Source organism: Falco punctatus, assembly GCF_963210335.1.
Source record: "Falco punctatus genome assembly, chromosome: 3".
Lineage (NCBI taxonomy): Eukaryota > Metazoa > Chordata > Aves > Falconiformes > Falconidae > Falco > Falco punctatus.
The window spans coordinates 110564801-110592755 of NC_137582.1; the positions used below are offsets into that span (position 1 = coordinate 110564801).

The window sequence follows — 27955 nt, forward strand, 5'->3', positions numbered from 1 at the left end:
CTTTCTCCCATCCGTGCTGTGGGAAAGTCTGGTTCTCGAGCCAAACCCAGCAGCTTGCTCCTTCCTCCCCATCAGTTTAAACTCTTTTCCCCCATGCCAGCCCCACAGCAGCTTTCCCCATCCCTGGTCCCACAGGCTCCCAGTCCTGAGCCTCCCAGGGGTGAGGCAGCCCGGTGGGAGCTGGGGGGCTGCTGGAGGATGGGATGAAGACCACCATCTGCTGCTGAGTCCTTGTACTGCAAACATCTCCTCCCCGGACCCCCGAGGATTTCTCTGCCTTCCCAAAGCCACGAAGCGCTGAAGAGGCAGGGGCGGCCAAGCCTCGGGCAGAAAGGGCAAGAGGGGAGAAATAATATAAGGTAGAAAGAGAGAAAAATGGGGTCAAGGGGGTCTCCATCCCCCTAGAAAACCATCTCGCAGGATGCTCAGGATTTCCGCCTCTCCCCTGTGTCACACTTGTTCCTCTCTCGCACCCTCCTTGCCCCTGTGTCTCTTTTCTCTTCCTCATTTTTTTTTTTTTTAATCAAGGGATGGAAAAATAGAAAGACACAGGACATGCCTGAAAGTGGGTCCCTGCGGGTGGCGTGGTGATGCCAGGCTGCTGCTGCCCCAGGATGGGGAGGAAACGGGGGGCACTGGGGGGACCTGGCTCCGCACGTGCCGGTGCTGTGAGCTGCTGCCTGCCCCAGCTCGTGGTTGCTGCCCCCGCGATGGGCAGGAGACGCGCTCCGCAGCATCCCCCCGTCTGGCTGCCCACACGTGGGGGGACACGGGGGATTGTGTGCAGACCCCCCCCCCCTCACCAGAACTGTGAGATCCAACAAACATTCAGCCTCGGGGGGGGTTCCCGACAAGCAGAGCTGCGGAGGATTTGTAAAGCTGGGGTTTGGCTTGGGCCCAGCTTTGAAGGTAAGATATTCCCTTTATCCCACAACCATCCCCAGCTCTTCCCTGCATCCCACGAAGCCTCCACCCCTGCAGCATCCATGTCATGAGTTTCTTCTGGCCTCTCCTTGGGAAAGAGGGTAAAACCCACCCACCCAGAGTCAGGGCCACTCGCCCACCACCCCTTTGGCACCAGCAAAGCTAAACACAACCTCTTGGATTGCATTTAGTACTTGCTCTCCAGCTTCCAACAACGGCTGGGCAGGAAACCTGCCCCTAGGACACCCTATATGGGAGTTTCGGGAGGAAATCAGGCAGGTTGGGAAAGGAGGGAGCCCAAAGGTCTCCCCCAAAACCAGCTTGCTGAAAAGAGGGGCAGCCTACCCCTGCAAAAGCCCAGAAGCCCAAAGCCTGGGAGCAGGGAGAGCGGAGGCGTATGGTGGGCTGGGGTCCTGCTCCTCCGGAGAGGAAGATGCGGCTCGGACCGCAGGATCTGCCCACAGGTGGGTGCTGCATCCTGTAAGGTAAGAGCTGAATTTCACCCGCCATGGAAACCTGTTGCTAAATCTGGCTGGCGTGGCTGCCCCGGGTGCCGGGAGGGAAAAGCTGTGGGTGGGAGCAACGGTGGGAGCCTGCGAAGCAGGCAGCTGCCCTCAGCTCCAGCCCTTTCCAGGCACGCGTGCTGCAAAGCAGCACCCTGATGTGATCGGGTCCCCCACCCTCTGGGGCTCTGCGGGGACCCCAGTGGAGCCTGCGACATAGAGAGGCCCTGGTGGATTGTGTATTTGTGCACTTGGTGCGGGTTTGCAGTTGGGTGCATTTGGTGCGGGTTTGCAGTTGGGTGCACTCGGTGCGGGTTTGCAGTTGGGTGCATTTGGTGCGGGTTTGCAGTTGGGTGCACTCGGTGCGGGTTTGCAGTTGGGTGCACTCGGTGCGGGTTTGCAGTTGGGTGCACTCGGTGTGGGTTTGCAGTTGGGTGCACTCGGTGCGGGTTTGCGGTTGGGTGCACTTTTGCATTTGGTGCAGAAGCGTATTTGGTGCAGTATTTCCACTGGCCGCCACCCGCTGCCCAGTGCCAGCATTGGGACACTGTTTGTTGACTCCTCGGGGGGGTTACGGGCTCTCTAACCCCTGCTAAGCTAAATGCAGCCGAGCTGCTCCTCTGTGTAGTTCTTGTGTTTGTGCGCCGTGCTGGTGGTGAGGCAACGGGTTATCCCCTTTGTCCTCGGGATGTGGTGCTGCGATTTTCCAGCCTTGTGCCCTCCCTGAATTGTGGCCGTTCCCAATGTGTGTGTTAAGAGTTGGGAATTGCAAACGTTACCCTTGGAGAGTTAAACCTCTCCTTTAAAAAAATAAAAAAAAAAAAAAAAAAAAAGCAAGCACCATTGGTGAATAAGGCTTAGGGCAGCAATTGCATCGCTGTGGTCGTTGCCTCTCGTGTTCAATCTGGTCAATTTTTAAACTGCCACATGTCCCACGGCTGGTTCCTCGCCCCCAGCTCCGGGGGGTTGCTTTAGTGCCCTGCACCGCCCAGGGTGCCGGGGAAAGGCCTTTGGGCGCTGGCCAAGGCGCGTCGTACTCGCTCCATGCTCTCCTAACGTGCGACAGCGGAGGGTTTGATCTGCCAATTAGCCTCCGCCGGGGCCGCTAACGGGAAGCAGATGGAGCTGGGTGTTATCGGAGGGGAAAATCTGCTGCTTCCGAGAGCGAGCCCGGCTCAGCCTCCACTGGCTCCCGGCTCGGCAGAGGGGAAGCCGAGCGCTTCAGGATGCGGTGGGGGACCGCTGAGAGCCGGACCAGCTCTGGCTGTGCACGGGAACGGGATTGAATCCCTACCGGAGATGCTCCAAACCTGTTGCCTGCCTTTGTTGGGCACCGTGGGGCTCTGCAGAGCCCCCAGCCCTCCCCAGGCCCTTTCCCCACCCCAGGAGCCCCCGAGCAGGCAGGAGGGTGTCTGGGGGGCTGCTGCGAGAGCCCCTGTCTCTCCCAAACACCTACCAAAGCGTTTATCAGCTTCAAAAAGCCAACTGTTTAAATAGCATTAGGGGACTGATTTAAAGTCACAAAAGCCATGAAATTCAGAGTTAAGGCTAAAAAATCCACTTGACACTCTGGCCTTAAGTCGTAAAAGGCATGAGCCAAAGGCAGCGGCTCGGAGGAGCGCCTGGCTCCCAGGCCATGGCTCTCGGCTGCCCGGCGAGGGGGCGCGAGGCAGAGCCCTTAATGAGATTTAAATGATGGGCCAGTCTGGAAAGGTTCAGGGATGCCGCTCAGAGGAGCTTTGGTGGGGCTTAGTCGAAGCCAGGTGGCAGGAGGGGACGTGGTGCCCACCATGGTCCCACCGGGATGATCTCGGGGGGGTTCAGAGACCATCCCTGAAATCGGGGCCGGGGGTCAATCCCGCCCTCCCTGCCGTGGGATTGCGGTTGGTGTTTTGGAGCTGCACCAGGCTCCTGCGTGATGCTCTGTATGAACCCAGGTGACACAGAATTGGGCACCTACTCGATCGGTGCTGCCTCTCAGCCTTATGCAAGGGGGATATCAGTTTTAGCAGAAAATACAAAACTGGTGATTTTTATTTGGTTTTTTGTTGGGTTTTTTCCCCCCCCCCAAAATAGCACGAGCGTGGTGGTAAGCACAGCCAAAAGGCTGATTTTTGAGGGCCTCTACAGCTCGACCACGTGCGAAAGCAGAGCTGTAGCAGGCAGGGTGCCCTGGCTCATCCCCTAAAGCTGGGGTGTTTAACAAATAATCGGTACCCACCAGGGCTGGTTGATGTGGGGTGCAGCGGCGTGACGGGGGCACCTGCGCTCGGGTCCCCAAACGGAGCAGAGCCGCTCGAACAGCACCTGCTGGGATGCAGAAGCAGGTTTGGGGATTGCCCTGTTGGTCCCACCTTTTATCATGTTGCAGGCACTAAAGGTACCGAAGCCACACTCGATCAAGCTCTTTGTTTGACAGCAGTCTGAAGAAATAATTCAAAAAGAGCAGAAAGTTTTTTGTAGTTTAGTTTATTGCACATTTTCCCTCAGTAAAACCAGGATTCACAGGTATTAATGCAAGTCGTTTGTGACCTGCATGCTGGACACCAGCCCAGGCATGGACCAGATCAATATTTAATGCTCATTACACCAGCCCTATTATAGGGTTATCCACTCTGCCTGCGAATCCTGATAATTGAACAGTTATTAATTGTAGGTGTTACAAACATAAACGTTTCTACATTAGAAATGATCCTGGAAGGAGGCGAGACTCTGGGACTAAAATCCCTTTTCCCACTTGCACTGCAGGACCACGCAGTGAGCGCGCTGCTGGCGCGGCAGAACCTGCGCAGGACACGGCACCGGGGACCACAGAGGCCAGAACTCATGTCCCTCCTGAACTGGGCAGCGCGCACAGCCTGGGAGCGGGGCCGCGGTGGTAAGCAGCTCCCGGGACGGCAGCGGGGCCCCGGGCAGAGCACGACAGGACGGGAAACACATCTTGCCCTCGTTATTGCAGACCCCCGGTTGCTGTCCCGGCACCTCCTGCTGCCTTAAATACAACTTCCGTTCCTTCGAGGGGTGCTGAGGGGTGCTGCACCCAAGCAGCTTGTGCAGGAATGCGTTTAGGAGGGAAACACCTTCCCTTAAAACCTTTCCACTTCCCTCCAGTGGTGACGCAGGGGACCAGAGCACTGGAAGCAGCCAGTAACCGGTGGGGAAACGCTGGAGGTAGCTGGACCTTGTCACCAGTAATGAAACAAGGGGACTGAGCCGGCTGCTCCGCCTGCCCCGTGTCCAGCGTGCCTGAGACCAGTTGTAAGGTGACGCACAGGTAAAGTAAGGCACTTAACCTCACCGCTGAGCACCGCCCGCACCCTGCGCTTTCTGCCAGGTTCACATCCTGCATCACAAGCATTCGTGGGAGGTGAGGCTTCGCTCCTGCTCAGGAACAGGGAGAAAACACAGCTCAGGGCTCCCAAGGCACCCATGCCTGGTTTCAGCCCAGCCCGGCTTCCCCCCCTCCGGTACCAGCTGCCCTGGATGTCCAGCAGCTTCTGCCAGGCTCCAGGTGGCCCTGGGGACAGGGAAGGGAAGGATGTCACCTTCTGCTAGTGACTGGGACTGGGCCAGCCTCTTAATGCTCGTCTCCCGCTTTAATTCCAGCGCTCAGCCACACTGGGAGAGAACTGCACTGGACTGCTCGGGACAGAAAAATTGGAAGGAAAAAGGAACCAGTGCCCAGATATGCTCCTGCAACCACGCCTCAATCCACTACCGCAGCGTGCTTACGTGACTGAGAAAACCACAAGGACTTTTTTTTTTTTTTTTTTTCTTCTCAGAGTTTACAATTTAATAATAGAATTTTTCTTTAAAAATAAAACCTAAGCTCGTTGGGTTAAAGATCAATAGATTTAAGTGCTATTTAAAGTTGTAGCTGCAAAGCTACTCTGTGCGTTGAGGATCAGTAGTACAGGCGCGGGGCCAGGGAGAAGGCATCACTGCATGTAGGCGTAGCGCCAGTCCGTCAGCGGCACGTGCGTTTCTTTGATGGCCTGGGGAGACGTCCAGCGCAGGACGTAGTGCGGGCCACCAGGCTTGTCGTTGGTGCCTGTTTCAGAAAGTAACAAAGTGCTGGTGACCACGAGCAGGGAGGTGGGGGACCTGCCCAGAGGGGGATGCAGCTCAGTGTGCGGCCGCGTAGGTGAGTGCCGTCTCCAGGCAGGAGTTTTTTGTCTCACCTGAGATGCGGGAGCCTCCGAAGGGCTGCTGCGCCACGACGGCGCCCGTCGACTTATCGTTGATGTAGAAATTGCCGGCTGCGTTGCGCAGAAGGTTCCTGGCTTCATCAATGATTCTCCTAAGGGGGGAACAGAAATGGCTGCGACCACAACGCAACGGCAAAAACTTGTGGGGAAGCCTCTGCTCTTCTACGGCAATGGAAACTGCGCAAAAAGCCTGTTCGCGTTTCTCCGCGCACGTTGCCAGCACTGCACGTTGTTTCATGCACACTGAAGCAGGTCGTGCCTCCTTAGAACTCTATCAAATCAGCCCACTTTTGTTTTCTGATAGTTTGCTTGTCTTTTTAAGTTTTATTGTTCTAAAATGAAGGTAATTATAACTTCATCTTTGAGGTTACACTGCTCTTAGACTCCCCTCCTACTTGAGGGGCCTGGGGGTGCATCCTCCCCTACGCTCCAAACGTGGCCTCTGGGATCATTTCTCGCTGTAAAGGCATTTTGGGGCTGAGAAACGGCTTTAGCAGCATCCATCCCCTTCCCTCAGGGGTGGGAGGAGGGCTACAAGCCGCATAAGCTTGGCGGGGCAGTGCCACCTTTGCTCCTCAGCACCCAGCGCAGGGCTCTGGAGAGAAGCGGGGTGGCTGGCTCCCCCCAGAAGGGCAAAAGGGGATCTGGGTGGGGGGGGAGGGGCAGGGATGCAGCGGATTTTGGCACCTACTTCTCCTGGGCGAAGACCGCCCCCGTGAGGCCGTAGGGCGTCGTGGTGTCGATCAGCTCCAGCACCTCCTTGTACCGCTTCTCCGGGTAGACGTACACCGTGAGGATCGGGCCGAAAATCTCCTGTACAGCAAAAATAAAATAAAGCACTCAGCAAGGACAGCCTCCAGAAATCAGCGTTGGGTGCTACAGCACCCGATGAGCTACAACCGGGCGACAATAAGGCTCCCGAACCTGACTTCCTAGAAAAGCTTCACCTCTCCTGCTCGGAGCCCCAGGAGGGGTGTTCCCCAGTGCTTCCCTAAACCTGGGAACAAAGCATGAGCTGAGGAAAGAATCTTTTTCTTTCCTATCACTGACTCGCTGCCTTCTGCAGCAGCAGGACTCAGACTACGAGTTAACTGAGAATCAGAGCTGTACTGATTTGCTCCTGCATTTCTTTTCTGGATAATACTGCTGAGGGTTGAAATAAAGCTGATTTGTCCCAAACTGACATCCTCACCCAGAGGAATCCCACTGGGGTTACATTTCTTTTCAGCGTAAGGAGTCTGAGAGTTTAGGTTATCATATGATAATTTCCTTGATCCAGCCTGATCAAAGGTTTTCAATAAATGAGCAGTGTCTTTTATGCCAATACTTTGGTGCCTGGTGGTCAATCTCTTTGATAAGTCAGGGCCATTTATTTTTAAAAAGAGCTCTTTGGAGCCACCCCTGCACCAGTCACCTCGCCTCCGTGTGCCCAGCAGACATCTCGGGGTGGGACCTCTAGCCCCTTTCACACCTTTCCTGCCACCCCCTCGCAAGCTGCTCCCACCTCTTTCATGATGGGATCCTGCGGGTCTTTGCTCTCCACGATGCACGGCTCAACGAAGTACCCAACACTGTCGTCGCAGCCGCCCCCTGCCAGGATGGTGAGGTTGGACGACTTCTTGGCGTGCTCGATCCACTTCTTTATCCGTGCAAAAGACTTAGAAAGGGAAATAATAAAAAAAAAGAGGGTGGGTTTGGGGTCCAAAAGGGGGTTTGGGCAACCCCCTTCATGCTATGCTGCTCCTAGTGCTTTTCCAGCTCAGAAGTGGGAGCTGGAAACGGAGTCCCAAATATATTCTAGCCCATATTTTCTCAGCAAAATAACCCATTTTTCAGGAGGGGCAGTGACTAAGGCATGCAATACTCCAGGTGGGAGTGAAAGAGGGCTGATAATCAGCTCCAGTTAATCACTGATGTTCATACTTTGCTGTAAGCAATAAAAACCATTTAACACACAACACAAGCCTGGTGGCGTTACCTTCTTGCCTCGGTAGGAACAGGAGAGGGGAGCTCACCTTGTCATCAATCACCGCAGAGAAGAACGTCCCAAAGTCCTGGGCGGGCTGCAGGAAGCCAGAAAGGAGGCAACGTAAGTACATACTGTGCCAAAAAAGCTAACTTTGCAATTAGGAGGAGCTGCAATTCCCCAAATAACATTTCCCTCCGCTCCAAACGCACCTCTGTGCGAGGGCACAAGCTACCCCTTTTCAATTAGTCTGCAGTATTCAGTGACTTACACAATCCTTCCTGCAGACGCTGGCTACAAGTTAATTTCTAATCACTAAAAAAAGATGAAGGGGGGGGACATGGAGGGGCGGTGGTGGGGAGAACCAGTGGATAAAAAGCTTGGTTCAATAGGAATTAGTAGCCAGTTACCGCAGTCTCTAATCCCATCAACCACCCGCTGAGCTGCAAAGCCCTTCAGCAGCCCGGCAGCTCCGCTCACATCTCCCACTTTGATCTTCCCGTGCTCCTCCAGCAGTTTCTCTTTGATCTGGGGCCACAGCGAGTCCGGGGTGTAGAGGCGGGAGCAAGCCGAGCATTTTTGGCCACCATACTCGAAGGCCGAGCGCAGGGTCCCGTTCACCACGCTGGCCACGTCAGCTGAGCTGTGCACCAGGTGGAAGTTCTTCCCGCCGCACTCTGGTGCCAGAGAAGGGAGGAAAAGGGGCAAATGAGTTGTCAGGGCTGGGTCGCCCTCAAAAACCACAAGCTCTGGCCAGGTCTCTTCCAGGGGGCTCGCCCTGCCTGGGCCAGGGTCCCTCGGGGAACAGGGAGAGCACCACCACCCCGGGGAGCCCAAGCCCAGAGCTCAAGGAGCTGGAGCAGGGTTGCCAAACTGATGGAAAAGGGACCGACCCGAGCTCCCAGACCTGGCGTGGAGGCTTTGCAAGCCCAGAGCACCACCGCCCCCTGCCCAAGCGCCAGCTCCCCACCGTAAAAACCCATCCCATAAGCTCCTCCAAATACCCAGTGCACCCCCACGAACAAGCTTTACACTTCTGCCACAGAGCAGGGACAGGGCACAATCTACTGTGTCATTTGCTCTCTGCTCATGAGAGGAATCCTGGCCATCACTTTAGTTCCAACCTGAGCAGGAGAGAAACGGACGCCCCTGCCACCCCTGCACGGCCTCCCCACCAAAAAAAGGTGTAAGTGGCAGTTACCTCCAGCCAGACGCGGGAAATTGCGGTAGCGATCCAGGTTTTCAGATACTTGCTTCCAGAGCCGCTTGAAAGTCCTGGAAGAGAAAGGAGGAGCTGGTTAGTGCCTTTGCACAAGGGTGGCACTGGAAAAGGCATGTGTGGGTGATGTGTCCTGCTGAAGGGGACCCCAGCAAAACCCTGTGTCTGTCACCAAAGGACGCCCTGCAAGCGGCAGAGGAGATGCTAGCTGAGAACGAGACCCTAGGTATCAAAGCAATGGCACTACGCAACAACCCCGTAGTTTTAAAAATAGGAAACTGTTGCAGTGTCACGGGGAAGACCACAGGAGTGAACATCCAGCAGAAGTTTCTGCTCTTCCCCTTTCCCCCCTTCCTTTCAGTCCTTACTGTGACAAACCCCTTGGCTGCAAAACAATAAAAATGCTAATAACCTCCCAACAGGAGGCACAGCTGCTAATACTAATTTATGAGCTTCCCACCTTTAAAGCACGATACTCATCAGACCATGTCCTTCGCCAGTGGAGCGGGGTCCCCGGGTTTAATAGCCCGTTGCAGTTTGCCGGGGCCCTCAGCATCACTAACACACCACGACGTGCAGGCAGAGTGCAGGTATGCAAATCTACCTGGAGCTGGCATCGCCCTGCCAGTGCAGTGCGGTTTAAGCCAAATCACGGCATCCCTGGGATTGTCACATGTGAGTTTGTCTATTCTCTGTGCCTCGGGTTTAGCAACAGAAACTCCCTGCTATTAAATGCACTCCCCGTGGCAAGAAAACCTGGTTAGACGCTTTTTTCATCGGTTTTAAAAACCCTGCCTTCATTATGTTGTGTAAGGATGGCCAGTTGCCTGCCTGCTGCCCTACTCAACGCTGCCCTGCATGCTCAAAGGACCGGCAGACGAGCACCCAGCATCACTTCAGCCAGCAGCTCCTCGCCCCTCTCCCCACTACCACTGCCCTCCCCAACGTACGGCACGCTGCCGGTGAAATTGAGCCCACAGAAGTGCTCGGAGCTCGTGACGGTGTCTCCAAAAACAGGCCCATCTGCTGGCACGAACTGCACGACGTTTGGAGGGAGCCCAGCTTCCAGGAGGATTTTGTAGACAGCATAGCTGGAGAGCAGGGCAGTGTCACTGGGCTTCCACAGGACCACGTTTCCCTGCGGGAGAGGACAAAGTCAGCATGCAAAGAAAGGCTTCAGCCCAAACACAGCTATGCAACGCTCAAACGCTCTGGCAAAAGTCTGTCCTGCAGCCCACGGCGGACAGGACCACAGCAACGGCACCTTTGGGTGATTCACACCTACCTTTTACCCCGAGCACTGGTTTTGAAAAGGACTGCGATAGCCCTGGTCAGCTGAAAGGCACAAAAATCCTCCCCTTCCACACCACCAGGTTGCTGTGCCAGCCTTTCACACCCTCCCTCGCCCAGGACACAGTTTTGCCTTCCCTATGAGGAGCCGTAAAACACAAAGCTGTTTTACGTCTCGGGAAATGGGACAGCGCCGCTAAAAAATGTGCTTATGGCACTGCGAGCACTGTCACCCGCTGCCACCGGCTTTGCGCAGGACCCAGCAGGTGGTTGTGCCAGCCAAAGCGCTGAAATCAAACCTCACGCCCAGATGAAACGTGCACAAGCCAACAGCACACTTGGCTGGGAAGCTAAACCACTGCCGGCAGGCCCCCACCCCTTTGGCTCTGCACCACCGTCCTCTCTTCAGCTCCGTGCGCAGCCACAGGGGCCCAGTGACCTCCCCGGTGTCACTGTCACACTGCCTGGCCCCCGACGCACCGCACGTGACCGTGCAACAGGGTCAAAGCCCTGGGGCAGCAGGATGGGGAGTTTTGGACTCTGTCTCAACCAGGCGCCTGCTTTCCAGGGACTTGTGGCGTAGGCAAAGCTCCTTCGCAGCCGGCTCTAATCCTGCCGTTCCAAACGGCACTGCAAACCAAACCACACTGCAAAAAATCTCCCAGCAACTGGGAAACCTAACAGGCCACAATCAGTGCCAGTATGCCTGGCAGCCTGGGTACCAGTGCAGTGCAGCAACTGCTCCGGTTCCGAGGAAATCCTGCTCCCAACAGCATTAACTGCATTGATCTCTGCAGCTATTTATCAAGAGCAATGTTTAATCCCCTGGGAAGCACACTGTGGTGACTAGAAGACTGGGGTTCTAATTAATACCCACTTGTTAAGCACCATTTTCTCCTAAATTTAATTCCAGGTACCACCTGTGGCTGAGCTTTTCAAGCCACCCCATTCCTTTTTGCCCCTGCCCCAGGGTGAGCAGGGGGATTTCATCACACTGCAGCAGCCCGGTGGGAATTTATCGTCCCACTCAAGGAGGGATGCACTGCAGGACGCCCAAAACAGCTCCCCCAGACCCGTCAGTGTGGGCTTGCCCCATCCCAGCAGGGTTTGTCTGCTCTGGGATGAATTTAGCACCAAATGCCCCAAAGCTGAGGACCTTCCTCGAATCCTGGGGTGGGAGGAATGCATTTCCCCTCCCCAAAAAACTTTCCCAGTTCCACATTAGTAGTTTCACCCTCTTCCTTCCTTCTCCCCACTCCTCCCCTAAAGAAGTGACAGGTTCAAATGCTTCACCCCAAAAATGGTTTTAAAATGTGACGTCCCCAGATTAAAAGCTTGGTGTGCTCCCTTATCACAGCCTCGTCCACCTCCAACACAGGACGCTACTGCTGCAGGGACCCCTCTTTGGTGTCAGGATGAAACCTGAGCCTAATCAGTAAAGAGCTTAGGACAATTTTGTAAATTTTTTTCCAGTGCAACAATAAATTAATTAATCCTGGCCCAAATTAATCAGGTTGCTACAGTCTCTCCCCAAAACCCACCCTGCAAAGGCAGGTGCTCCCCATCCTCAACAGACACATTGGTGTGTGACAACTACAGAAATGCTGTTTGCTGATACTCTGACTTTTTGGACCATTTTTATGTCTGCCAGGGTCTCCTGTCTCCCAGTTCAGTGCTACATGCCAGGGCCACGACCCGCTCTCTCCTGCCTTCGCCCTAACACACCCACTGCAACCAAAAAGCGTCATCCAAGAGGAACCTGAGCAATTACAAACAGATCACACTTTTGGGTCATGACAGCACCCTGAAACCTGGTTCACAGAGCAAGCACCACACAGGAGAACCGAACCCTGCTGTGTTTCTCGTCTCCCCTCCCTCCCGCAGCACCCTGACCTTCCCTCAACCTACAACTCAGCCTGGGAAGGAAAAGACAGCTTGCTTTGTATAAAACCCCAGACGAACAGGTTTGGGTGGTTGTTTCCTTTTCTAACACTTCCTCCAACACACCTGTCCACTGATGGACAGGTCTAAAACCCAGCCACTAGAATGCCTTCTTGTAATTGAAGACATCTGAATCTAATTGCAGGACAGCTGCTTGAATTCAAGGGGACCAACAGAAGCAGGACCACAGGTGTGGCCTATTAAACAGCACCAGAGAACCAGGGAGGCTGAATTCACTCCTTGCAGATCCCAGACCAGGCAAACTGCAGCCTCAGAGAGATGGGGTCCCTGTCCCAGCCTTTTCCCAGACTCTCCTCGCCATCCCTGGCTTTCCTTAAACCTCACCATGACACTCACCATCAATGCTGGAGCCCCTGCCAGGTTGCCACCGATCGCCGTGAAGTTAAAGGGGGAGACAGCTGCCACGAAACCCTGTGGGTGGGAGAGGCAGTGATGGGTGGGAGCACGGTGCCTCCTCTCACCGTGGTGTGATACCACAGCCTGGGGCAAAAAAAGAGAGTTCCAGAAGCAGGGGGGCAGCCTCAGCCCTTCCCTCACCTCCAGCCCCCGGTAAACCATGCTGTTGGTGCTGATGTCCACGCTGATGGGCTGGCTGTTCTCCAGCTCCAGGGCATACTTGGCATTGAATCGGAAGAAGTCTATCAGCTCCGCAGCAGCATCGATTTCTGCCTGGATGACCGTTTTACCCTGCCAGGAGAGGTCGCATCAATTAAAAAGCACTGAGGGGAGGGCGGTGGGGGGAATGCCGCGTGCTGCAGCAGTGCGGCACGGCGCAGCCAGACGCAGCTTGTGGGCTGCCTCTCTCACGCAGACCACGTGCTCGCTTTCCAAAGATGTGGCCTCCTGCAAGCCCCTATCCCACCACATCTCCTTTGCAGCGAGCAGAGGCAAACGCAGCCTGTGCCAGGGAATATCACACCCACCCGTGCTCCCCATCTGCCCTTGAGGGCCTCCCCCAGGAAAGCCAGGGCTGCTGGGGCATCTCACAAAGGTCAGCCCGGTAAGTGCAGCCCACTGCATCAGCTGATCCCGTTCCAGGAGGCCTGGCTCCCAGCTTCACCTCCCTTCTTTCTCAGCAAAGAGGCAAGGATCAGTCTGCACCGCTCGCGGTACAGCTACAGGCACTTCTAACATTACAGCCATTCCCACTGCCAAAAAACATCTTGGCAGCTCTTCCTGCCCTGCTTCCCCAGCTCCCCAGATTCTCTCCCATTCGCCCCAGCTATCTGCCAGCTCAATCCCACATGCCCCTTACCTGCCCGATCATGGTTTTGGCCAGCACTTCTGCTCGCCTCGGGCCGCTCAGCATGTCAGCTGCCTTCAGGAAAATCTGGGCTCGGTCCTGGATGGGTTTCAGGTCCCATTCCTTCCTCGCTGCCAAGGCAGCATTAATGGCTTTGTTAATGAGCTCCTGCAGAAGAGAAGGGGAAAGGCAGCAAAGAGAAACCCACTGCCTCTCCACCACCAGCTGGGAGGGAAACATGAAGGGCTATCCACCCCCAGGCACAAACAACAGCAGCCACTTTCCCATCATAACCCCGAATTTACAGCTCCTGGTACTAATTTGTTTCAAGATCCCTGGGACTTGGAAAGCCAGCACCCACCCCTGCAGCCTCCCTGCTCACAGCCTGAGCAATCATTTGTGTCTCTCCCAGCCTTCTCACCAGCAATCTCAAAGCACATCATGCTGCAACCCCGCTGCGAGATAAGACTTGCTAAACACAGATGAAGTGCTGCTGGTTCCCCTCCCAAAAAACACGAAAAGAAGAGGGAGAGCAGCAAGGTGTGCTCGCTCACCTTGCTGGCGTAGCAGTACTTGGCCACTTTGTGCGCATGATTAAAAGGCTGAAAAGAGAAGAAAAACTTTCATAGTTATCAGCCCAAGAGATCCCCCTCCTGATGAGTACACCCTCCTGCTCTGTGCTCCCTTGTTAAACAAGAATTTTCCCGCAAACTCACCGACAGCTGGTACCGCACCGTCGGTGTCCACACCTCTTCTCCCCCGATCACACACGGGATGGCTTCTGTCTTGCCCTTCAGGTCAGCAAGTGCCTGAGCCAGAGGAGGAGAGCACCACGGTGGGAGCTGCACACGCAGACCCCCACCAGCTGCCCGCCCTCCCTCTCCATCCACCTCCCTGCCAGCCCCACGAGCACAGGGAAACCTGCAGACAGGCTTCCTTCGGTCCCTTGGGAAGGGGGTGCCTGCGGGCTGGAGGAACCAGGACAGAACTTACAACTCCAACTGTCGCCAAAGGGAAGGAGTGGATGCTGGGCAGGACAGGGCTTTCCCCCACCAGGAAAGCGCCTGGGGCTGCTGCGCAGCACCTGAAGCACAAACCAGAACCTTCAACACCCCAAAAAGCCCAATTCCCTACGGTGGTACCTTCTGAAGCGCTGCTCGCTCGGGGCTCCCTGGCTTAAATTCCAGGATCGGCTCGTTGGTCACCTGGATGGCTGAGTGGTGCTGCCATCTCCGCCTAGGTGAGGAGCAAGACAGATGCTGAAATCCCCCTGGTTTCCTCCTTCTCTCCGCGCCCCAACCTCCAGCTCACATGTGTTTTATGGCTTAACGCCGTGTTTTATCGTTAATGCCGTATTTTATCACTTAACACCCTGCTCCCTGGCCAAACCAGCCACACGCGCCCGCGCATGGCACCGTGTCGCCTGCCTGTGCTGCATCCTGCCCATCCGAAGGTGATGCTGGAGCCGGGAGCTGAGCCTGGACATAGCCTCCATGCAACTATCCCTTCTCCTTGCCACGAAAAAAATGCTGATATATTAATTTCTAAGGGACAAGGCGCAGGGCAAGCTCCGAGTCGATGCGCTTTGCTCCACCGCCCCAGCTGCGGGCAAAGTGCAGGGGACGGGGCGAAGGCCAGGCTGGCAGCCCCGGGCTCCAGCGAGCCGCTGGCCCCTGGCATGCCGGGGCTACGTGCTTCCCACCCCCCCGGGGCCGCGGAAATGCCCCTCTCAGCAATATTGCCCCAAAAAAGGGGCAAAAAGGGGGGGGAACCCGCGCAGGTGGCGAGGAGGCGCCCGCGCCGGGCCGCCCAGCGAGGGGCAGGGCAGGGAATGAGCGCAGCGCCCCAGCCGCCGTGGGTGCTGCGGAGAGGGGGGTCCCGGGGGGTCCCGGGGGGCCGGGGTGTAGGGGGGTCCGGCCGCCCCGCCGGGAAGGGGCCGCAGGGGGAAGGGACCGCAGGGGGAAGGGGCCGCCGCGCACTCACCCGCCGCCCCTCAGCGCCCGCCACATCCCGGCCCCGCCGCCTCGCCGGCCCGCGGCCGCGCCCAAACCGACAAGGGGCGGGGGAGACGGAGACAAACCAGTACAATTAAATCATAAATTAAAATAAAAAAAAAAAAAGAGGGGGAGGGAAGTAGATCGCTCCCACAGTAGCCACACACCCGCGCACTCTCTGTGTGTGTATGGTGGTGTCCCCCTCTCGTGGGGCGGGAGTGGCCCGTCCCGTCCCCCCCCCCCCATCTCCTCACCGGTGGTTGCGCCCGACCAGCGGGCCGGCCGCGCGCCGCAGCACGTGGGAGAGGGCGGGGCGCTGGGCTGAGGTAAAAATAATTAAAAAAACCCAACAACAAACCAAAAAAAGAAACCAAACCCCCAAACCCAAACCATCCCCCTCAGAAAAAGCCCAAAAAATAAAACGTACGCGGCAACGGCGGCTCGGCTGGCGGCGGGGCCCGGCCTCGGGGAGCGGGGTGAGGGGGCTGCTCCCATCGCGCACCCAAACCGTAAAAAAAAAGGGTTTTAACCCAAAACGAGGGACCGGCGGGGGGGGGGGAGATGGCCACCAGGAGGCCTGGTTTTACACCGGGTATTTCTATTTCCTAATTTCAACACCTCAAGAGCAGGCCCCTGCCACCCTCAGCCCCCCGCCCCCAGCAGCCTTTGCTCTGCAGGTGTTTTCCAACCCTGAAATTAACACACAGAGACGTGAACCAGGTGTTTGGTATTTATTTGATAAGTTGGTTTTTTTTTTGTTTTTTTTTTTTTTTTTTTCTTGTAACCAGAGAAGGACCATAACCCGTTTGCGTGGCCGAGCTCCCGCACACCCCCTCTGCGCAGAGAACCGCGGGTACGGCGAGCGATGGAGCGATGGGCCGAGTGCCGAAGGATGAACGCGGACGGACGGACCTGGTGGGATGTGAGACCGAAGCACAGTACAGGGCACCGGACAGCAGACCTGGAAGGGGGCGGTGAGGTTGGTTTTGGCACTAAAGAAGTTAAAATGGAGATAATCCACTGGAACTCAGAGGACAGAGGAGTGTGAATGCTTCTGGCTCTCGCTGCGGGTGTTTCTCGGTGCCCCTGCTAAAGTGGATTAGATTTCTGAAGCCTTTGATGGTCCCAAATCCACCACCATTTGGTCTGCTTGCAAATATCCAGGACAGGCTTCCAGCCACAGAGGTAATCGATGTGCATCTCTACTCCGGAGCAAGCTTGGGAGCTGGCTCATCCTTTGTCCTTTCCTCCCCAGAGATCAAATAGCATCATCAATTCAGTCTTTTTCTTTAAAAGAAGCTAATATACAGAATATAAAGCACAATATTTACAACAGTACGGTAAACAGGTTCATTTCCACACTGATCAGTAGTCTGTTTTAATGTGTACAAAAGAAATTCTTACATGACCTAAGAGAAACTGACAAGAAGTGACACAGCATGGGGAAAGAGTCATCAATACCCTCCACTTAAACACATTAAATAATAAATAATCATTTTTGGCAGAACTTAGCTACAATACACTTTAGCCGCAGGTTAAGGTGTTTTAAGGACTCAATTGCGTGTCTTTTGGTGAAACCACGTTACACAAGAAGTGTGTCTAGTGACCAAGCTTTTAACGATCCTCAGCCCTCTCTGATAAAGAAGAAATTTCAGGATTTCAGATGAAATCTGTACAGGGGTCATCAGTTTGGGCAGCCCTCAAACCACGGGCATTGGGTCTGTGGCACAGTGGTACTGGGGTGTTCTGCCATGGAAACAACACAGGTTTGAAGCCACCCCAGGGTTTGGGTTTTTTTAAGCATTAACTTCATCTTTCCTCCAAAGATGGAGCCAGCCAGACCCACAAGCACCACCTTTGCTTACTGAAGTGCTTCACTGTTGGAGTGCCTCAAATTAGGAGGGAATTGTGATTTCTAGAGGCATCAAATACCCACTTCTTAAACACAATGTTTGCTTCTTCAAAAGAGAAGCTCTGAAAGGCTCCTGCAAATGCAGAAGGGTCTTAAGACACTGAACTACACACAAAAACAGACAAAAAGAAATAATCAAGTGTTTCTTCACTACTCTGCCAAAGACTTGTGTTCAAGCCTTCGGTGTTCCCCTCCCCAGAAACGGGCTGGCAAGGGATTGAATGAAGAATTTGGCAGGTAGTGTTTATGTTCACCTCTGAACCCAGCATTATTAACACCAGGATACTATGTGTTGCCTTAGAGTGGCAATTTCTTTTCTCATTTAAAACTCGAACTGACAGAAGTTACATTCTACTAAAAGCTTAAAACCAAGCATTTGTGTGACTTAACACTGAAGGCAGATATTTTTAAAACCTGTGTGTTCCCCTGCAACAAAGTCCTGGACCAGTGCAAAAGAATAAAAAACCCAGAAGTCCTGAAGCAAAATGTGAAAAATCCTCCTCAGGGTATTATTACACCCTGGAAGCACTATAATTTCTTAATGTTGCTGTGATAAATCGTGCTTTTAACATTCAGCTCTAAAATGAAGCACTCTCAAACGTGAAACACAATCAGACACTTCCCAATATTGCAATTCTCTTCTTTGTGTGCTCCAACACAAACATTCTCCTGCCTTTCTCCAGAGCCAAGGGAAACAGAAGGAAATAGCTGCTTTACAGAGCCCGCAGTGCTGTGGCAAGGCTGTGAGCACCCACCAATCGCTGTGGCTTTTCCTCAAGCCAACCCTGGACCAAGGACTCTACTTGTGTTTTTGCTGGCAGGAATGGTTATGCAAAAAAAAATAATCATGTATTAGAAGCAGCTTTAGAACTCTATTCAGGCACAATTCCAATCTATTACTTTGTCTCATCAAGTTAATTCCAATTGATGCCAGTGTAGACAAACATCATTTATCTTCTAACCAGGTAAAGCACAAAACCCACTCTGGGGCAGATTTTAAAACTACTGTGCTGCAATCACCCCTGAGGTTTAGGAGAGCAAACAGAGGTCCTTACCCTCTTCAGCAGAATGCCACGCCATCAGGGGAAGGAAAAAAAAACCCAGGAGAAACAGCAATACTCCTGCAGCTGCAGAAAAGCTGTTAATTTCTTTTACTTCCCCCCCCCCCTTCTCTTGCTCCTAGGAAGCGATGGGCAAGTGCTTCACAGCCGTACCTGTTAGATTGTTCCCATGTTGTCACTTGAAAACTTTTGAGAATTTGGAGTCACATCAGAGCAGAAGATACTTTACAAGGGAATAATTGCATTTGCTAACAGAATTCTGTTTGCACTTTAAAAACCTCTAATAAAAATAGACTATATACTGTGTTTTTTATAAATAGATTACACATTTAGCTTAGATGAGTTTCATTATAGTCCCCCCCAGCCCCGACACTTGTTTTTTTAAAGAATTTTGTTTTTCCTTGTGTGAACTAATATTATAATTACTAAGTCTTTGAAAAAAATGTTTGTACCACATTATTCTTTGGACATTTTTGAACAACATGCATCCACAAAAGCAACTGCCGTTTGTTTACTGAAAACATTGTTTGTACAAACCCATTTTAGGAATTTGATCTATTACACTGCTAACAAGCAAAAAAATTTGCTTCCTTGAAATCCCCCTTTAAAAAATGAGAAACAATGAGGAGGATTTTCTGATTGTAAGTCTAAAAAAGTGTCAATATGACACCGCATTAAGAATAGAAAACAAAAATAAAGTATTTACAGCTTTACAAAGGAAAAAGAAAGAGGTCATCAAAATCATTTCCAGCATTTTCACCATTTTTTTCTGGCAAGCTTTTGATCTGGTTTATACAGAGTGGTTATACGCAAACAGAACAGGACCACTGTCGGCTAAATCAGCAGCATCGCTTGAAACTAAACCAAAAGACCTCCTAGAAAAACTATCAAGGATCAACCATAGTAATTCCCGAAAGGTTGATCCACCAAGTCCTACACAGCCTAAACGAAAACAAAACCCCAATCCCAAGTACGAAATCACCTTTTCTTCTTTAAAAATGGATTACATATGGTTATAAGAAACAGACACCAACAACCATGGTAATTTACCATCATACACATCACCACCATACACGTTATTTCTATATCCTCTACTATAGACCCACATCCCTTACAAATTACCAACAAATGCAACCCTATTACAGATGCTCCTCATAATTATGGCTATGAGATAAACTGTAGGTTACAGCTAGCTTGTTTCCACAGCTGAATTTCTGCTTCCTCACTTGGCTCTCACCATCAAACTAAGGATATTCTTTCCAACCCTCAACATACCAGCTACTAGTTTCAGGAACACTCAGCCTTTTTCCTACTAGGACACTGAGTTTTAAGGAAAACAAACAAACAAACCAGCAAACAGCAGCTAAGCCGGACGGCCATTAATGTTGCTCAGTTTCTCCAGTACCAAAGAGCATTTCATAACTCAGGAGAGCCAAACGACAGCCTCTGATGAGGCCGACTCACTGTGCAAGTCGATTGCTTCACAATGCCTCCACCAAAGTCACTAAAGCATTACAGACACTCAGCTTTGGCAGATGGTTTCTCAGCCTCGTGAGAAACTACATATTAGCAGCTGTAGTTCATACAGGCTTCAAAAACCTTAGAGTACTTTATTGAAAACATGCAGTCCCAGCCCCCTCAAAAAAATATCGCATCTCTGGCCCCCACCCACCCACCCCAGCTTGCAGCCCTAGTGAACGTGACATTTACCACTTTGGCCACCTAAGAAATAATAGGAATGAACACTTTGGAATAAGGTTTCTTTCCCAGAGAAAAGTTATCTACATTTACGCGTTGAAACAGGCTTTGAAAAAGCCCCTAACCCACACCACAGGAACCAGGGAGTCGCTAGCTACTCTATGAATAACTGCACCGAGTATTTCAATCAGTAAGGAAACCACAAGAATATCCTTGCATCCATTTTCTCAGAAGCCAGCAACTGCAGATCGTGGCCTCCACATTGTGGATCCAGATGAATCATCCCAGTACTTCTCCCCACGCTGAAAAAAACACGGAGCCCATCTGATTCATGTGGCCCAAAAGCACCATTGTGTCCAAGTAGGAGACTGATCTGAACAGCGATGAAACTCCAGGCAGCGACACGGGAAACTCAAATGAAGACAACATTACTGTACCCACAGTTACAGCGGGCACAGAAACCCTCTGAGGCCCTGCCACCCTGCACAGCTGCGCCAAAGAGGCATTTCTGCCCAGGAACGCGCTGTTTGCCAAGACACTTGAGCTCTTTTTGGAAGAAAAGAACACTGATCTATACTGGCTGTATGCTTACAATGCAACCCCGCTGATTTCAGATCAATACGTGAGAGGGGCTTGGAAACAATACTCAGGAAGCTAAAAAGATTGGCCAGCTTACCTTTACATAACACTGAGAGGGTGCTTAAATCTGATATTTCCCTGTCCAGTCCTAGCACTGCCCCTACATAGCAGTTTCTAAGCTATCTGGCAGGTAAAAAAAAAAAAAAAATACATTTGGTATTTACTCCAAGTCTTACAACTGCTAGTTAACTACACAGTTACCTTTAGGCAGTATTAACTACACTTCCAACCTTAGTCTAAAAAAAAAGAAAAAAAACAAACCCCAAAACACAAACAAAAAATTATTGGCTGAGGTTTATACCCTGTTTTTACCTGGCTGAGGTGCTACAATTCCCATTATAACCATGAACAGCTTGATTATGCCAGAGTTTCCTCAAAATACCACCAAGTGATCCAACTTCTGGTGCTGCTTTCTCCTGTGTAAAAATACAGAAAGACTGACAAAGCCTACGTCTCCTCACTTTCTCACAGAGAAAGCACATGGCTGTTCTTCCCTCGTTCTAGGGCAGCAGTAGTTTGGGATTCATTTCACTATGCCCTAAAAAGGATTACAGCATTTTCCGATGTTCAGCTTTTCTGAAGAACAGTGGTCTGGAACTCTCCCAATGGCATGTCTCAAGTCTACATCTACACCACCACATGTCCGTTTATCCCAATGCTTCAACTACCCCACTCTAAACATCATGAAAGCAGCATAAAATGGGAGTTATCTCCCTGTCAGCAAAGTAAAATCTGCAAACACTATGGGTTTTAACAAAAAAAAAAAAAAAACAAACAAACAAACAAAACAAAACAAAACTGAAAAAAGGAAAACACAAAACAACACGGAACTGAAGGGCTGATTCCCCTCTTAATCCAATCACTGGAAACAAAGGCATTGTAATACGACATTCCTCCTCAAAAGAAGCTCTACAGATAACTAACATGTGCAAATGTGTTTTTAGCTTTCCTTTCCCCAAGAGATAACTGTAGCCCAGCAGGGACCAAACATTCCATATAAATAAGGCGAGCTTTTTTTTTTTTTTTTTTTGCATAGTAGTTTATCAGTGATAGTCCCACCCCACTGAACCCTCCTCTGTCCACCTGCTTTGCCACCGAGCTGAGACCTGCTGCTTCGGATTCTGGAGCCTAGCAGAAAGCTTGCACAAATCTCAAAGGCTCCTTCACCCAGAAAGATGGAATGAAGTAACTCCTTTTAATATTGTATAACTGCTTAATCCTAAAAGCTGCCTCGACACCTGCTATTATTCTTAAATGTTTACAGTTCAATTTTGAGGCATTCTTTTTTGTGCCAGACATTGGTAATAGTACCTTAATTGTCTTGGGTTTGCTTCTCATTTTGCCAGCATTCCTTTTGCCAATCAGTGCGCAGTTCAATAAACCCATAAGCTTATTGAGATACCCAGAGCCTTTGCAGCACCATTCTCTGCTGCTACCAGATTTTTTTTAAGTAATATTTTTTATAAAAACACCTGCTATTAATATTCCACTGGAGCTCAAAGTGGCTCAGCTTGGGGCAAAGGCACAATTAAAACACCATGTTTTCTTACAGGACTCTGCATTTATGATTTGTATAACAATAGAAATTTACAGCACCAATCCTTGGGTGGGGTGGGGATGCGTGTAGGAATGAGTCCTTAGAAACCCTGTGCAAGGGCTTACGAGTCTTATTTTCCCCCCATCAGTGTATTGTTTTTTAATCTTTTCTTCCATCTTCCCTTTCACCGGAATGCTCCAACTACGTATCAGCTGACCATGGGCTCCACATCCGTCTCTCTGTCCAAATCGTCCTGAATTTCATCTGTGTTTCCTGAGTCGCTGCTGGCTACAGAGCTGGGAGATGGAGAATTTCTGTCGAAAAATTAAGAGAAAGGTTTAAACAAAAAATTAAATATCAGTGAGAGAAGGGAGGGGCGGGGGGGAGGAATCTTTAAAGAAGATGGTCCTTTCACTGCCCAAAACAATTTAAAGTATCCTTTATGAACATTAAACTTTGGGTTTACAGTAAATATCAGTAGTAAACGTCAGCAGCCCGTGTGCTGCCACCCCACCCCTGCAATCTCCTATACAAACAAAGGCTGCCCTAGGTTTACTGACAGGGAGCAGGACACAAGTCCAATGAACATCCTACAGAGACTCTCATCATCCATAATACGTACAGTCTTGAAAACCCCCAAAAAGTTTATCATCTTGTTCTTTGAAGCCAGGGCGTGTACTGGGGGTGAGCAAGAGATAAGAAAATCCATCATAGTATAGAGTTCTTAACACATGAGAAGATTAAAACCCACGTTCTTCATGTAGGTCCACAGTCAAGATTTATTCTAGGCTTTGTTCAAGAGTTGTAGATCTACGACATGAAGACTAAACATCTGTCCAGGTTAGAGATCCCTGGTCTTAACAATAAGTGCTGAATCCTGAGCAGTGTTACTGTGTGTAGGAACCGAGACACTTTTATAGGGCTCCTTATAAGACTGGTATTTGGCCCTGAACCAAACAGGATTATCTAAAAGACAAAGCTTTAGGACAAAATGGTACTATTGCCTTTAAAACAACTTGGCAGGAAACAATTCTTGAAGCACCCCAGGCAGAATGGTGGTAGCTTATTACCTGTCAGCTGAGCCTTTGATAAGCCTACGACAGGTTTCCATTTGTACATCCAGGCCCCTTTTCATACTACACATTTCCATATATTCATGAAGGTGGCGATTCATGTCACTCTTGGCCGTGGCCAATTCCAGCTGTAAGAAATAAGAGAAAATAATCAGCCTAAGGTGAGCTGCTAGCAGCTTCTCCCAGCATCGCTCAATTTTAACGCTGCCCAGAGCCAAGCCAAAACACCCGCACAATATATGTTTAACCTCGGTGTTGCATACTGCCAATGTATTCATCAGCTCATGAAGCGTATTCCAATCACAGCTCAACACTTTTTAAACAGCCCTTGAGGTTTTTTTTCTGCTGTTTGGCATCTTGTTTGTCAACACGCAGTAATTACTGAAAGCATATTCTAGGCAGGGCAAAGATGGTTGAGAAGCTACAGCTGTTGTGCCTGGTGACCTGTGAGGCCACATCTCGTAAAGCATTTCCCAGTGTGTGATGGTGGATATGCAGGACAAACAGGGGAAAATGAATAATAGTGTGCTTTTGTTCTCTTTGTTCTGAAGGTTCTCTCTCCACAAGCTACAGATTTATGCTTACTCAGTAACAGTGCTGCATAGAGAATGACATTTAGAAAAAAATCCCAAGAGGATGTCAAAGGAAAACACCTTTGCATTCTTGGATATAGAGACATTCCACCTTTCCTCTGTGGGTATAGTGGACTGGAACACTGCGTGTTTTTCATCCATCAGAAACAATTCATACTGTCACAAACCACTTCCTTACCTCTATCTGCCCTATTGTTTCTTGGTATTCCTTGTCTCTCGTTTTAAAGAAAGACTCTGTTTCGTGGATCAAGTTTCCCAGGTTTTCTTCCTGCAGGGGAAAGGAGGACACAAAGCATTAGCAAGGAACTAACAAGGAATTCAGTAGCGGACTGAAGATTTTCTTATTTAACCTCACTCAGAACTGCAGGTTGTTAACCTCTTTCATGCAAAGATTTTTTTCAATACATTTTTATGCAGGCAAGCAACATTCTGCCGCTTAGACCTGGCATAGCGGGAGACATTTTTGTACCATGACCATGGCTTTGGACACACAAAGATAAAGTCTCTGATCAAGGAACCTACAGACCAAAGCTCCGGCAACTAAACGCATATACCTGATGATGTCAAAGAACCAAACCCATGGATTTTCCCAAACCTTTCACAGTCTGATCACACTTGGATAGACTGTAATGCTCTCCAGCCATGAAACTAAGTTTTCCCTTGCATTGACCTCACCACGACTTACGGCTTTGCACTGGAATTCTCATTTTCTGATTACAAATTACTCTCAAGTCCTTTCAAGTCTCCATCCTATTGAAATTCTTCACTTAACCACTAGATAAAGCAAGCTCTCTCCTGCATGCTATCGATGAAAACACCACACGCAAGAACACATGCTGTCCCAAAGGAAACATCCTGCCAGACAACAGCTCCCATATCCTTATCACTTTGGATTGCCAGTATGGTCTGGGCTACAAAACATACAGCGCTATTTCATGCTGTCACAAAGAGATTAAAACAATGTCATTGTTCATGCTCTCCTTCATGCTATTACCTACCTCCCTTTTCCAGAAAAAAAAAATATATAAAAAAATCAATTTAATGCAACTGCACTGATGAGCATTAATTATGTTTCCACCCTTTGGCCACATCTGTGGCAGCTTTATCAGGATCACACCTGGTATCAACGTCAGGCTATCCAGCCTATAGTTACAAGACTCATTCCACTTATCCTTTTACATGCAGAAATGCTTTAAGGAGGAAGGTCATTAAAGAAGGTGGCTAGGGCACCATGTAAGAACTTGAAAGGAATAAAGCCAGTGGAAGGAAGATTCAGGCATGTAAAGCACTATGTTAAAGACCAGGCACAGACAGAGCAGTCTTTATTCTGAATCTCCATCTACAAGACAAATCTACCCTCTCCTTGTATAATTTTCATTTAGAAGGATTTAAGCTTCTTAAAACCTTTAGAGTTTTTGCACGTAAGGTCTGAGTTCGGCAATATTCCTGATAGCTGCGCTTATACATGCACACATGGGTATATGCAAATAAATCTGTCACTAATTCCAGCACATGGCTACACATTATCACACTGCCACTCTCCCTTGCTCAAAAGACGACACGTAGCTAAGTACGCCGCTTTCTGCAGTCCTAGCACTTCTAAGTAATCTCTGCAGTTTCAGTGTATGCCAGATGATACACAAATGGGAAGACGTAAAATTAACACACCCCTGGCAGTCAACACAAGACAATATTCAGGAGACTGCTGCCTCAGCATCCTTACACTGCAGCGGTGATGGAGGAAGGCAGGATTATTTCTTACCTACTGCTGCTGTGCTACTCAGTAGTGAAATAATAGCATCACATTTAAGACTACCTGCACAAAGCCAGACCTTGCCAGTTCAATCACTCTTTAGGCTTGTTTAAAAAGGCTCAGGAGTCACTGAATGAGGCAGCGTGCAGCCATTAGCTAGCTTTGCGTGGGATCGTAAGGATTAAAAGCAAGCTGTTTATTATCCACCAGCGCCAGGAGATTCCTATTGACTGGGAAGATGGAAGCACAAGATTCACGGTTCAGAAGATCCCTGGGGCCTTATGCAGTCCTGCAACCACAGCTTCTTTGTTTGCAACGGGGTATACAGACTTTAACATCTTCCACAGACCATACCGAGGTGTGGGTTTTTTTTTTCCCCTCTGTGCAATACCATCCCCCACACTACACGTTCTATTTTGACAATTAAAGTGTGAATGATAATCTACAGAGAAAGTGAGATGCTGCGTGGAAGATACAGGGCTTTGGATAAGTGACTGCTTAGGGTGAACAGATGGCGTGATGCTCTGCTAACAGCTAGACACACATTGAGTCTTTTGACACTCGCTTGATACTTTCAAATACTCAGTTTGAAGGAGCAGAAGAAATGAAGTTTGGCAAATAAATGGCACAGACTGAAAAGCAACCATAGAGAGAAAGCACTAAGAGGATTTTAAAATCAAAGCAAGTTTGCGTGGCAAACTAGATCACCAGTCAAATATCCAAAGGCTCAAATGGCTAAAAGAGCAGCTGAGGGATACAGTTTCTGCAGAGAATAGTTTGAGAAAATAACAGAAATAAACTCACCTCTCCTTGGAGGTCAATTGAAGGATTGCAGTTTGTGAAGTCTTCCCAAAGAAGCAACGTTTCCTCATTCTCCTCCCATGTTAAACTATCACAGTCATCATCAAAATCAAATGTCTCACGACTGTTAAGATAACAGAAAAAGCATTAGTGAAAACTACTCCAGTCCCACTCCCTCGGTCCTTTAATTAATCTAGAAAAAAAGAGGCTGCGAGAACTGAATGAAGGAGACAATGCAGCAGCGGAAAATCCTCACAGTTTTTACAAACAGGCTTTGCCACTGTCCAGGTCTCTCGCTCCTGGGCTCCTTGCCATGCCAAAGCAGAATAAAAGATCCTTGTTAGCATTCCTGGTTCAAGTACACAGTCCTAGCTCTGTCCTCCAGATGGTGCTGCACATTAGTTTCCCCGGTTTGCAAAACCACAAAAATGTTTTAAACTATTCTTTTTATACATGGGAAAATGAGCCCAAACACAGTTCGAGGAATTTTACAAGAAACAGCCATCAGAAGACTCCCTGGTGATTTTCACGTAGAAGTTCAGCCAACTGTTTCTCTGCAGCCCTTAAACATTATTTTCAAAAGTAACAACTATGAAGATTCTGAACCCCGAGATGGTGCGCAGGTGAGCATAAATACCGATTGCTGCCTTGACCAACAGAAGGTGCTACTACAGCCACTTAAGACTGAGAACAAACAGTGGCAAGAGTGACCTTTAACACTGTTATTTGGTCAAGCCCTTTTAGTACGGTCAGTTGTGCAATAAAGGAAAGTTTCAGAAGGCACTCGAGTCCCTTTGGCTTTGAACAGCAGCACAGCAAAACACTAGTAGCTGCTTCTTGTCCTTGTTAAGGAGGCCTGACAAAAACCTGAAATGGCTCCCAGCAGCAGTCTGCTAATTTCAGACCAATGCATTTTTATTACTTTAGCTCACTTCCTTTCAAGCAGATAACATCTCAGTCCGGACGCCGAGTCCAATACCGTCTTTAGGAGGCTGAAGAGCTTGGCAAGAGAGACAGGCTATTTGTCTATACTCAGCATGACTCTAAAAAATAATTCTAAAACAACCCAAGTCACTTGGACATACTTGATTGTGCCTTTTGCAATTCAACTTCTTCAAATTGGTTTCTTTTTGCAAAATCTCTCCTTGTCAGAGAGCACAGAGGTTCCCAGTTCTGACTGCTGCTTACTTCAGACATAGACACTGTTCAAAGTCGGCTGGATTCTGACTTTTACTACTAGACACTTAAAGATTACATTCGTTACGGAGAAAATGCAAGTTGCTTTACTTCTGTTAAAAAGAGAACATCTTCAGCTATTTGTAAACTATTATTTTCTACTTCACAAAGACCCCAAACCCAGCCATCCTTAGAAATGTACCATCTCCAATAAACCATGAACGCTTTCTAGATCAACCCAATTTGAATGTATCGAGAATTCTGCAGCACTCTGTGCATATGTAATTGGACCAGGGGGTAAGTATTTACAACATTTAATATTAATAAGGGCCTAAAGACATCTAAAACAAGAGTCCTAACTTTCACAAAACCATGCCCTTTAAGTCTTAAATTCAGGCAAAAA

The 27955-nt window shown here is 50.0% G+C and overlaps 2 protein-coding genes across 3 annotated transcripts in view; both read right to left on the bottom strand.

Annotated features, from left to right (window-relative positions):
* Positions 1-3509: 3509 nt before the first annotated feature.
* Positions 3510-15569, bottom strand: ALDH4A1 (aldehyde dehydrogenase 4 family member A1). 2 transcript variants are annotated; one of them, XM_080381336.1, is made up of 15 exons: positions 14743-15180; positions 14458-14551; positions 14032-14124; positions 13870-13917; positions 13328-13483; positions 12610-12759; positions 12409-12483; positions 9771-9958; positions 8803-8876; positions 8082-8278; positions 7651-7698; positions 7140-7292; positions 6327-6448; positions 5609-5727; positions 3510-5478 (listed from the first exon to the last, which is right to left on the bottom strand). In XM_080381336.1, the coding sequence occupies exons 1-15, from the start codon at positions 14808-14810 to the stop codon at positions 5366-5368; spliced, it is 1698 nt and encodes a 565-aa protein (XP_080237462.1). In that variant the 5' UTR covers positions 14811-15180; the 3' UTR covers positions 3510-5365. The 2 variants fall into 2 exon arrangements, with proteins under 2 accessions (XP_080237462.1, XP_080237463.1); XM_080381337.1 differs by lacking the exon at positions 14743-15180 and adding an exon at positions 15299-15569 and having other exon boundaries at positions 3512-5478.
* Positions 15570-16025: 456 nt separating this feature from the next.
* Positions 16026-27955, bottom strand: part of IFFO2 (intermediate filament family orphan 2) — a 47053-nt gene continuing 35123 nt past the window's right edge. Inside the window, 4 exon segments of the mRNA XM_080381338.1 lie at positions 16026-22470; positions 23227-23357; positions 24001-24090; positions 26380-26500. Coding sequence (XP_080237464.1) covers positions 22365-22470; positions 23227-23357; positions 24001-24090; positions 26380-26500 — 448 coding nt within the window. The 3' untranslated portion in view covers positions 16026-22364.